Here is a 12,810-nt window from a genome sequence, read left to right on the forward strand (position 1 = left end):
ATTATCATGTCATTGAATTCATAAAATATTATTATATACTTATTCATATTCAATATTATTTTAAAAAATAAATCATTAAAATTTTGAAAAAAAAGAAGAAGGTGAAAACCATTAATTATGGGGAAAATGGGAAAATCATTACCAGTCAAATTTATATTTTGCAAATGTATGGTTATTGTTTTACCCTAGTAGAGTAGGACACATGGCTCTTAAATGGCCCGTGGTTGACCTTTCGCAGACCCCTCATTGGATTAGCACGTAGACAGTTTGCAACTTACCCTTTATGATGCACCTCTCGTGGATCATTTGAGCTTAATCATTTTATACAACCTCAAGGATAGAGGTGTGGGAGCAAGACAACTTACAACATAGGCGAAACCACACAACACATACCATAGACATAACTGACCTATAACATCACTAACACTTGGCCAACCCGTACAACCATGCAGGACATCGTAAATCATATGGCACTACGAGACAAGAGGTGACCTACAATATAAGCTTCGGTGCACAAGGGAGTCAGGGATCCTTCTTCTTTCCTATGATTATCATCTCTGTCGCCTCAAAAGAACATTTCCTTCCTTTTTCCTTCTCTAGCTCTTCGCCTTATCTAGGTGAATTGATACTCATAACCTCCATCACATCCTTTTTATTGGTAAATTGTATCAACAATTGGTGCGATGAGTGTGAATTGAGCCACCATGGCTCACTCTTCCATTGTCATCCCCGAGAACATAGAGGATCGAAATCAGGAACTTCAACAAACCCAAACATAATCCCATCAACCTCCCCAAACTACTTAGCCACCCACCAAGTTGTTGGGATCTAGTGCCTTTAGTGTAACGATTATGTCCACATATTTGTAATTTTTTGAATAAATTAGTTTAATAATACTCCACCATTATCATTAATATCTTTTGTATTTTGTCCTCAACAGTTTTTGCACACGAAGCAAAATGAAATCAAATATTAGCTCATTGATTATCTAACTTTAACTAATACTAAGTTGCATTATGTGGAAGGATCATAATGCGAAAAGACAACTTGTATTAATAGATAACCTAAACAATTCCTTAGTCCAATCGAAATTGAGCAAGTCGATTAAAAGACTAATATGTCGTTTATAAAGTCCAAATAGAGAGATGCATTGTCTTGGGTATCGGAGTGGATAACTTCCAGAAGGTAGAGACATAGATGTGGCTGATTGGACTGATAATACATCAGACAGGACCCAAGTAGAATAAATCCTAGATTTGTTTATGGATTTATTCATTTGCGGTGTTCATAGTGTGGCTTACCTCAATCCTGAGTAAGTGATGGACTATGTGTACATGACTCGTATGCTTTGAAGTATTAATAGCCTGAATTCAATTGGTAATAGAGTCAAAAGCTGGTACGTTGAATATATGATTTTCACTTATTTATTATTTGTTAGTACTTGACTTTTCATGAAGAAAGATACCATTAGATAAAATAGAATCATATTGGGAGAACATATTTATCCCAAAGAGATTAAGGATGTCTTATAAGGGTAACACCCATGTGATAAAGTTATTGGACGAGCACTTGATAAAGTAGTTTTCGTAATGGTATGCAATAGGGAGAGCTTAGTCATAGTACTTTAATGGAATGACTCTATGACTGAATAATGTTGTAATTAATAGTTGGAGAGTTGGAACTTAATTACATATTATTTGAGCCCTAATTATATATGTCCAATTGGTCCCTCCATTAGCTCAGTATAACCTTGATGGTTTGCATTAATCAATAATATGGAAAAAGTGAAACAATGAAATAGAGAAGATCGCATGTGTCACTATTTGTAATGAATATGTTTTCTCGCTATGAACAAAAGATGACTCGGGAATTAAATTAATTTATCCAAATTGTTATTTAATTAAACAATTGAAGTTCGATGTGAAAATTAAATTAATTTAACTCATCATGGTTTTATGAGAATGAGTTAATTAAATTAATTTACTCATAGATTATAGTATGGTAAGTTTGTCATGACTTTAACGGAATTAGAACTAGGTTGAGAAAAATAATTTAATTAGTTTAATTAATTAATTAATTGAATAATTAATATTTTGGGCATATGAAATATATTTATTGGGCTGGAAAAATTATATGAGTTGGTTTAAAGATTAAATAATACATATAATTAACCCAATTACAATATGAGACCTAATTAACCCGATTTAATATAGAGGGGCGACGACCCTAGTCCCAAAAAGGGCCTGGCGCTGTCCCCTAACTCCCAGTAGGAGTTGACTTTTCCTATTAAAATATTATTATTCAATTATTTCTTATGATATTGAAACTATTGTTATTTTCTCTATAAATAGAGACCAAAAGCTAAGTTAATATACACACTTTTCTATGTTGATATTCTATCAAAATATAGTCAAATTATTTTTCAGATAAAGTCTATCTTTTGTTAAAGTTCGTCTTTTGATTTTTTAACTCTTAAAATTTCACTAAAGTGTTCATTGATTTGCGAATAGAGCCTACACTCTAGCAAATCGAGGTCGAGATTAGTGAAGAAGATCGAGTAGTCGAAAGTCGAGAACATTTAAGTCCACCTAATCACAAATATATGTACTATTTGGGTAAATGGTTTATTTCTGTAAACATCACAATCGATTAGTTTTTAATGAAAAAATTTGAACTTTTTTTTGTGCCTTGAAACACTATTTTCAAACCGATTTTTCCAACACAACCTAAAGTAGCAACAAAAGCACAGACAACAATATCATCCACATTCACCGGGGACATCTTCACCCATTCCTCGCAACGCCTATGCTTACTAGCAAACCTATCCTCCATATTATCAGTATCCACCACCACCATGGTACTACCCCCACCTCCACCAAGGCAATACCAACACTAGTACCCCTTCAATTGACCAAGCCTTTCAAAATCCCAATCTAGCTCATAGCAATTCACTAAAATGCATAAAAGGATAAAAATGTTGGAGGCCCAACTCTCAGGACAACAAATGTTATTTCAGGAACAATAAGAACGCCTATTAGAATTAAAAACAAAAAAAAAGATGAGTGAATTATTGAGGAGTTCAAAACACGTAGGAATCTCTTACAGCATGATCGCTCGACCTAGGAGGAAAAGATAGCTTAGTCATTCAACAGACAGCAGAATCGCCAGCAAAAGAATGACTCGTTAAACCAACCCCTTGAACCCAATCACTTAGGGACTTAAGTATAGGATGAAAACCTTTGAGGCCAAAGTGCCTCTTTGGAAGAGCAGATGTAAGCATTGAGGAGAGAACTACAAGAGTTTTTCAATACAAGGACTGAGGGAGCGGCGAAGCTAGAAATTTTTTTTAGGGGCGCCGAAATTAAATTGTAATTTTTATGATAGTAAAAATATAATTTCACCATTCTAATAGCCTCTATCTTTATAATTTTTAAAGGATTAAATCAAATTTTTTTATCATTTTAGGGGAGCAAAATGTAATTTTACCTTTACTAATTTAAAATTTTTAAAATTTCAAAAAACTTAAATAAAAAAATTTTCATTTTAGGGGGCCCCATTGGTTTTGCCCTTGTGAGGGAGCTTCATGGAGTTATGTGAACAAGCCCTCTCTCTACAAAAATTTTGGCCCTACAACCTTCCTTCGATGTTCAAGTTCTCCAAGGCATTGTACGAAGGCCAATGTGACCCATAGGACCACCCTACTACAATAACAATGAATATCCTGAGGGTCTCCAATAAGGTTAAATGTCGAGCATTCTCCATGACCTTAACTACCACAACCCAAGCTTGGTACTTGTCACTCCCACGGGCTTCTGTCCACAACTTTAATGAGTTGGCCTACTTGTTTGTGAGCAAATTTTTTGCCAACAAGATGTTGCAACAATATTATAATATTAGTGGATTACAATATGCAATCTTTAACCTATTTTGGGATATCTCCCAAACAACCTTTCTTTGCATTTTAGAATTTGAGATACAAAACAATTTTAGAATCCTTCAATTATAATAATTTTTATAAACCTAATTTGCAGTTGACTTATGCATGGTGCCTAATAGCAAACCGACTTTATAATCCTTTTTAAAATATTTCGGTTAATATTTTTTACACAAATTAAGTAAAAACTAATATAAAATTTATAACATAACCTTTATAAAAGAGGTTTAATAGAGTGTTCAATAATTTTTATAAGTGCTCAAATGCGTGTCCATACAAGAATAATATATAAATTATAATATAGTCTCTGTAAACCTAATATGCTATTAGGTCGAAATTTGCTTCTAATAACAAAGCATTTTCATCCAATAATAAAAATATAATTATATTTTTTAAAATGAAATATATGTAACATTTTATGATTGTATAAAAAATAAAATTTTAAACTTAAATCATGTATCTGTATTTGAAAAGTTATAAGATAACTGGTAATTGCTTATAATTATTCGCATAATTACTTTAATTCTCATCGCCTTCTAAGAATTAGAAAGTATAATTAGAGTGCTTCAATCACACTTAATTCAATGAGATCTATCAACTGTAATGGTTATCCAAATCTGACACATTTATGCAATTACATGCAATTAAATCTAAATCCACTTAACTTTCTAAACAGAGGTGATTTTTCAAAATTCATTATAATCTTATTTTATTTAAAACACATTATCACGCCATAAGATTAAAAGAAAATATAAAATTCAAATATAATTTTGATTTAACTCTAATGTATATTTTTATATTTTATGTCATTAAAAATATTTATATACTTTTTTATGAGTCTAATAACATTTATATTGCATTTTTTTATATTATTTATTTTAATATCATTTTTATATTTTAATTACTTTCTAATTTATAAAATTCCAATAATATATTTTTTTATTTAAAAAATTACATAAACAAAATAATCACAATTGCTAACCTTTTGAAATGATACATCTTAAAATACTAATATATTAAAATTCTCCAAATTTTCTCAAGGAATAAAAAATTTAATTTTTAAAAGTAAACAATTAATTTTTGGTAATATCAACAAGGCCCTTAATGTTTATATATATATATATATATTTATCAATTTGACTCTCTTTTTTTCTAATTAAATTTGACCCTCAACTTAAAAAAAAAAAAGAACAGTTGAATTTTATCATCAACCTTTCAAAAAAAAGTTGAATTGATATTTTTTAATGAAAATACTAACTAAAAATTTAAAATTTTAAACATAGCAGCCTACATTACAATCCACGTGTACTTTATGCTAATTTTTTTTTATTTTTTAAACTTTTTATAATTTTTTGGAATAAATATCAAAGTTATACATGAACTTTTATCCAATGTGCAATGTCATACATGAACTTCGATTTTATGCGATTTTATATATGAAATTTTAATTTGATTCAATTTTCACAAATCACTGACAATATTATTGAATTAGCATCATTTTACGTTAATATATTGTATATACAAATAATTATATTAATCCATTATAAAAATAAATGTATGTATCTATTTTTTAAATGTGTACATTTGAATTAAAATCAAAGTTTTATGTACGCATATGAACTACAATTCAAATTTCATGTGTAAATTGCATATTGGATCAAAGTGCATGTATAAAATTGATATTTATTGCTAATTATTTATTTCATTTTTTATTGTTTTAAAATTTTGAATATTTTTATAATTTTTAAATTATTTATTTATGTGACATATAATATAAATCATGTCATGTTAATATGAAATATATATAAACGATCATGTGGGTGACTATGCGAGCATGGTTAAAATTTTAATATTTTAAACAATATTTCTATAAAAAGTGATTTATTTTTTTCAACTAAAGGCGTATTTAATAAATTATTAAATTTTTTTATTTATATTTAATATTTTAAATGTAAATTTAAATGTTAATTGCTAAATTGTAGACGTGGCAAATTAATCATATCCGTTGAATGGTGGCCCAAATACATCCACGACATCACAACGTATCACCGATAGCCATCACAAACACTCTAAGAAATATTGGCCGTTAGATCACTTACCACCCCCTTTCAATCGACATTTTTTATTTTCCACCGTCAATCTCCGTTGCTAGATACCGTAGCCAACCATTCCCCACCTTCGAATTCCCTATTCCCTTTTCGTCCGCCCTTATTTCTGAATTTTGCAGTCGAGCCGAATCGCAACCATCAAGGATCATCCGCGAAATTTCACTCTATGGTACGCCTCTTTCTTTACTCTTTCACTTGCCTCGGGTTTCTGGTCGATTCATTTCATTGTTTGGTCGTGAAATGTTGTTTCGCGTTTAGTTATAGATCCAAGCAATTCAACTTTTTCCCTCATCTTCTGTTTAGATGCGATTAAGCTAGTGAAAATGAGCGCACTGAAGAAAAGGTTTTAGTTTTAATTTGCTAGAAACTTAGCTTACTGAAGCTGGATTGTTTGTTTTAGGGTTATGAAACTAATTTTAGTTAGTGTAGATTTTAATATCTCCTTGTCCATTCGCATACCTTACCAAAAAGGAATGAAGAATGTTGTTTGTTGCTTCAAATTTGGATAAATTGGATGTGGCTCATATTTTGGCCCAAGGAATTAATTTCTACATTTAGGGGTGTTTTGTGATTTCCCATGTTATGATTTTAAAATGTGATTGTGGTAAGAGTATTGCTGTGAAAGTTATTTTATAACATGATATACGGTTAAAATCATGGAAAGTTATATTAAGACGTTTGTTAAATTCAATGCTTTTTCTGAGAATATAATGTTATTTTAACTAAATTATCCTTAAAATAAAAGATGTATTTTAATATTTTTCAATAATTTCTATTTGAATTAAATATCTAATAATAATATTTTTCAATAATGTTTATTATTAACAAATATTTGAATTAATCAACAAGTTATGATTTTTTTTTTTTACATTTTGATTGAATCCATCAAGTGAATACATTTGAAAAATAACTTGCATATTAACTCAAGATTTTGAAGATATACAATTTGCAATTTCTTATTGCATTATAGGTATAAATTCAAGTGTAGCAATGTATTCATATATTGCATGCATGGCCTGAAATTATCTTGATACTAAAATTTGATATTGATGAAATAATATTTTTTAAAATATTTATAAGAAAAGAAAATATAGATATTTACCGTGTGATAGCACACATATATGACATGTTAAAAAGGGAAAAAATAAATGCAGAGTAGAATTTGTAGATTGAGAACAAAACTAGAAAAAACCACTTACTTTGGAACGATGAATTGAAATTGTAGAGACTAGAGAACGAAAGAACAAGCATCGGTTATGTTTTTCTTTTTTTACGATAAACTAGTTAATACCCTAAACACAAATAAAAGAAAGGCTAATTTTGTTCTAGTGATTTTTTTATTACTTTCCATCTAGATGGAAAAGTAACTCTCCCACTAATTATCAAGGGAATGACTTCACATTACTTGTGAGAAATTAACTCCCAAGGGAATGTTACATTCCAAGGAAAGAAGCAATTTTTGCTTACCAAACATTGAAATCACATTCCAACCAATTAAATTCCTTAAAAAGTGATAACTTTCTTAATTCTCAGAAAGATGGTTTTAGTTCAATTCAGAGAGAAGTCAGACTTCAGACTTCAGAATTTATGGACTGATTAATTTGCATAATCAAAGTTGATGGTCTTTTCTTATTTTCTTTCCGTTATTTTGGTTGCCACTAGCTGCTCTGGTTGCATTATTGACATCCAAATCCTCCTCATTGTTCACTTGGACCGTTTTTATAGGTTTTACCAATGTCAGTTGCTTCATTCAAACATGCGAGTTACTTCAAATTTGCTATTATTTTCTTCTTGAATGTTTTCGAGCATTTGTTAGATTTATTTCTGATAATTAGATTATTTCATGGAAGCTAAAAAAGTTGATTAGTTATGTTCCAATATCTTCGGGAAAAATGTTTAATGAGAAAGAATAAAGAAATGATTGTTCTTTCTTTGCATAGGCACCCATAAAGGGCATTCTTTCCTTGCAAAGGGCATCTTTGTTAAGAGCTTGCGGTGAAAGGTGGAAACTAGGCACTAGATCATTTAGTACTCAAGGAGCAACAACTGCTGATGCTCCACAGGCACCTCCTCCTCCTCCACCGCCTGAAAAAACCCATTTTGGTGGTCTAAAAGATGAAGACCGTATTTTCACCAACTTATATGGGTTGCATGACCCTTTTCTCAAAGGTGCCATGAAACGTGGTGACTGGTATAGAACCAAGGATTTAGTACTCAAGGGTGCTGATTGGATTGTGAATGAAATGAAGAAATCTGGACTTCGAGGACGTGGTGGTGCTGGATTTCCATCGGGCCTCAAATGGTCTTTTATGCCAAAAGTATCTGATGGTCGTCCTTCTTATCTTGTTGTCAATGCTGATGAAAGTGAACCTGGAACCTGTAAGGACAGGGAAATTATGCGGCACGATCCACACAAACTATTGGAGGGCTGCTTGATTGCGGGGGTTGGAATGAGAGCTACAGCTGCTTATATCTACATCAGGGGTGAATATGTGAATGAACGTAAAAACCTTGAAAGAGCTAGAAAAGAAGCTTATGAAGCTGGACTATTGGGCAAAAATGCATGTGGTTCTGGTTATGATTTTGATGTTCACGTCCATTATGGTGCTGGTGCCTATATTTGTGGTGAAGAAACAGCACTTTTAGAGAGCCTTGAAGGAAAACAAGGGAAACCTAGATTGAAACCTCCTTTCCCTGCTAATGCTGGATTATATGGTTGTCCCACCACTGTCACAAATGTGGAGACAGTGGCTGTTTCACCCACAATACTGAGACGTGGTCCTGAGTGGTTTGCCAGTTTTGGGAGGAAGAATAATTCCGGGACAAAATTGTTTTGTGTCTCAGGTCATGTCAACAAGCCTTGCACAGTTGAGGAGGAGATGAGTATACCACTTAAGGAGTTGATAGAGAGGCACTGTGGAGGTGTCAGAGGTGGATGGGACAATTTACTTGCAGTAATACCTGGAGGTTCATCTGTTCCACTTTTACCCAAGCACATATGTGATGATGTCTTGATGGATTACGATGCACTCAAGGCTGTCCAGTCAGGACTGGGAACTGCTGCAGTAATTGTGATGGATAAATCAACTGATGTTGTAGATGCAATCGCAAGGCTTTCATACTTCTACAAGCATGAGAGTTGTGGACAGTGCACACCCTGCAGGGAAGGGACTGGATGGCTCTGGATGATCATGGAAAGATTGAAAGTTGGGAATGCAAAGTTGGAAGAGATTGACATGCTTCAGGAGGTGACCAAGCAGATTGAAGGGCACACAATTTGCGCTTTGGGTGATGCAGCAGCTTGGCCTGTGCAGGGTCTTATACGGCATTTTAGGCCAGAGCTGGAGAGAAGGATTAGAGAGCGTGCAGAAAGGGAGTTGCTGGAGGCTTCTGCTTAATCTCTGCTCAGGTTGCTTCTGGCATCTTTTTGACTTTCAATTTGTTGCTGCCTCTTTTTCTTCCAAAATATGGAAGTACTCTTATCTTGCATGATTTGGCATCAATTTCTATTTTTTATGTGCAAATGTACATTTCTATGGAATTATGTAATCCGTTGTCTATCTTCTCAGTCTGTCAGCCACATTATGCTTGCTTTCACAACTATGTACCCTAGTATATACATGAATGATTTCATGAGAAGGAAGAAAAAAATACGGTGCTGATTAGTACAATGCCTGCAGATGAGTGAAAGAGAACTAACTTATTTCTTTTACTGTCCTTAAGGAATTCATTTAGTTCTCTTCCTATCATCTGGCAGTGGCACCCAAGTAATGGTTGCCTGGTCACTTGAAAAAGGGCAAAAGAACCTTACATATTTTCTTCATGAATTAGTATCTGGTTTTCTGGTTGTTAGACGATGATTTTATTAAAAGGATGTGCAAGAAATGAGTTGGACGAAAAGGCAAGGGAAGGAGGCATAAGACATACCAAATCAATTTTAGTTATTTTCAAGTGGAAAACGGCATTGAAGGATGCAAGTTTAACGAGGAGTGCATCCTTATTCTTAAATGCATAACATTTAGTTCCCTCTTTGTGAGCCATGGAAATGAGTAGGATAGCATACTTAACACCTGTTTTGTGATCCTTTGCATATTCTTACAACATATAAGTCAGTTCCACAGCAACTGCAGGGTTACATTTGAAGGTTTTTGACAAGTTGCTTCTTGCTATGTAGGGATTACCTGTGCAAGTGGCCATTATGGAATAAAATTGAAGTACCCAAAACTTGGAGAATAGGTGACTCTCAGGCATCTGGTGTTGTGGAAGTGTTTTATTTGTTATCTCCTAAGCTGTTGTGTTAACAACATTTCACTGTTTTAGAAAATAATGAATGTCTCCAATGTCTGGGCAGGGATACTTGTTTCTCATAGCATCCACAACGTTTCTTTTTTGGCCCATTTGATGAACATGGTTAATGATCTGTATTCTTTTTATTTCTTTTTGGGAACATATAATGGTATCTGTATTTTTCTATGATCATAGATGTCATAGGATAAAAATAAACGTTTTCTGAGAATTAAAAGAAAGTTATACTACTACCCAGATATTGAAATGGATAATGATGGAACTGGCATGAATAGAATACGAATATGGAGTAGGTTGGGTGGGTGTGGTAGAGCTAGGGATGTAATGAAGCTGAATTGAGTTCAATCGGTAAGAATTTTGACTGGATGCTAGAACTTGGCTTGATCCTGATCGAATTTTATTTTGAAAGCGTGAACTTGATTCCATATTATCAGAAAGAAAAAAAAATTCAATTAAGCTTTGATTTTTATGGTTGATTTCAAGCTTCATGCTTTATTTCGAGTTTGAATTTTTTTTCTCAATATAAATTAAAAAAATATTATATTTAAAATATAAAAATTAATGGTCACAAGACTATCCATAGTTTTCTAGTAGTGCAATAGAAAATATGCTAGCTTAGACTAATTTGCAGGAAAAGATTGAACAGATAGAGATAAAGTGCTACAGAGCTAAAGAAGAAAAAGCAAAAGATGATAGAAGAATTGAACCCCACTTCTGATGTTAGTATAGACTATGAAAGTAATTAGATGTGATTAGATGTTTCACTATTTTGTATGAGTCATAAAAGTAAGTTTGTTTGTTATATGAGTCATAAAAGTAAGTTTATTTGTTATGTAAAGGAGATTCCTTCTTGTCATGTTTGTCTGTAAAAATATAAAATATAAAAATTAATAGTCACAAGACTATCCATGTTTTTCTAGCAGGGCAATAGAAAACACGCTAGCTTGGACTAATTCGCAGGAAAAGACATCACCTATGGAAGTAGAAGACAATCTTGACAACTCATGTGATGGTCTTGAACATAAGATTGAACAAATAGAGATAAAGTGCTACAGAGCTAAAGAAAAAAAAGCAAAGATGATAGAAGAACTGAACCTCACTTCTGATGTTAATATAGACTATAAAAGTGATTAGATGTTTCACTATTTTGTATGAGTCATAAAAATAAAATTGTTTGTTATGCAAAAGTATGAGTCATAAAAGTAAGTTTGTTTGTTATGAAAATGTATGAATAAAAAAAGTAAGTTTGTTTGTTATATGAGTCATAAAAGTAAGTTTGTTTGTTATGTAAAGAAGATTCCTTCTTATCATGTTTGTCTGTAAAAATATAAAATATAAAAATTAATGGTCACAAGACTATCCATGGTTTTCTAACAGTGCAAGACTATTCATGGTTTTCTAACAGTGCAATAAATCCAGCAAGGTAATGTAGTTTCCAACTATAATACATGGTTTTCTAATCTTATTAAATGGATTTGCAAAGATTTTTCATTTTTCTCAATTTTGTTTTTGATTTTTGGGTTAGTAAAGACAGTTAAAAAATTTCTCGAATTTTTAGTTGTTTTCAAGTTTAATTTAGGCTATTGATTGTAAGTTTAGAAGATTGATTGAAGGCTAAAAATCGGATTAGATTAAAATTTGGACATAATTCCTTGAAATTTCCCATTGATGCGTGCTTAAAAGAAGTGGAAGAATGAGTGTTCAATTGATGTTTTGCCATTTATAGATTAGATATAGGAGTGAATATAAGGTTAGATTTGAGTAGCAATAAATTTTGATTTGAGTTCTCAAAAATGGACATTGAAAGGGTGAAAAGTATCGCTTGATTGCATTGCATATATATATATATAAATTTCAGAGGTTTTAATTGTTTATTCTTACTACACTAACTTGACTCATAATGTTGATGTTAATTTTGAAGCGAAAGAAGTTGGTGGAAGCTTTAGCAAGAAAGGCAAGGAGAAAGTTGGGGAGGCTTGATTTGATTTTTCGATTTGTGCATTTCATTTCCGAATTATCTTGTGCTATTGTTTAACTTGAATCATTTATACAAGTTTATGTTGTTATATGATGGTAATATGCTTAGGAATTCATGTTGAAAGTGAACTTTGTTTAGTAAGGATTGATGGTACTGATGTCATGGTTAAATGCTTAGACCATTGAATTAATCATGGTGCTGCTATATTGGTTATGTTATTAAGGTGAATTAATATATATTAATTGGCTCATTAGATGAAATTGGATAATTCTAGAGTATAGTTAACATGTCATAGGATATATTTTGAGCTCTTGTGTTGCAGGTTAACTTTGTGCGCTTGAGACATTTGTTTTATAGTGCTTTGCGTAGCTTATAGAAATGGTTGGATTAAGTCGTATTATATACAGAGTACTTACTATTTGTGCTTATGCACTTTTCATATATTTGTTTACAAATCTAATTTTGGTTAATAGGGAACTAAAATA

The 12,810-nt window shown here is 32.0% G+C and overlaps 1 protein-coding gene across 1 annotated transcript; it reads left to right on the forward strand.

Annotated features, from left to right (window-relative positions):
* Positions 1-5,918: 5,918 nt before the first annotated feature.
* LOC107948771 (NADH dehydrogenase [ubiquinone] flavoprotein 1, mitochondrial) lies at positions 5,919-10,515 on the forward strand. The gene is made up of 3 exons (XM_016883415.2): positions 5,919-6,211; positions 7,983-9,451; positions 10,217-10,515. Exons 1-2 carry the CDS (start codon positions 6,209-6,211, stop codon positions 9,438-9,440), a joined length of 1,461 nt encoding a protein of 486 aa, XP_016738904.1. The 5' UTR covers positions 5,919-6,208; the 3' UTR covers positions 9,441-9,451; positions 10,217-10,515.
* The last annotated feature ends 2,295 nt before the right edge of the window (positions 10,516-12,810 follow it).

Source organism: Gossypium hirsutum, chromosome D12 (genome assembly GCF_007990345.1).
Source record: "Gossypium hirsutum isolate 1008001.06 chromosome D12, Gossypium_hirsutum_v2.1, whole genome shotgun sequence".
Taxonomy (NCBI): Eukaryota; Viridiplantae; Streptophyta; class Magnoliopsida; order Malvales; family Malvaceae; genus Gossypium; species Gossypium hirsutum.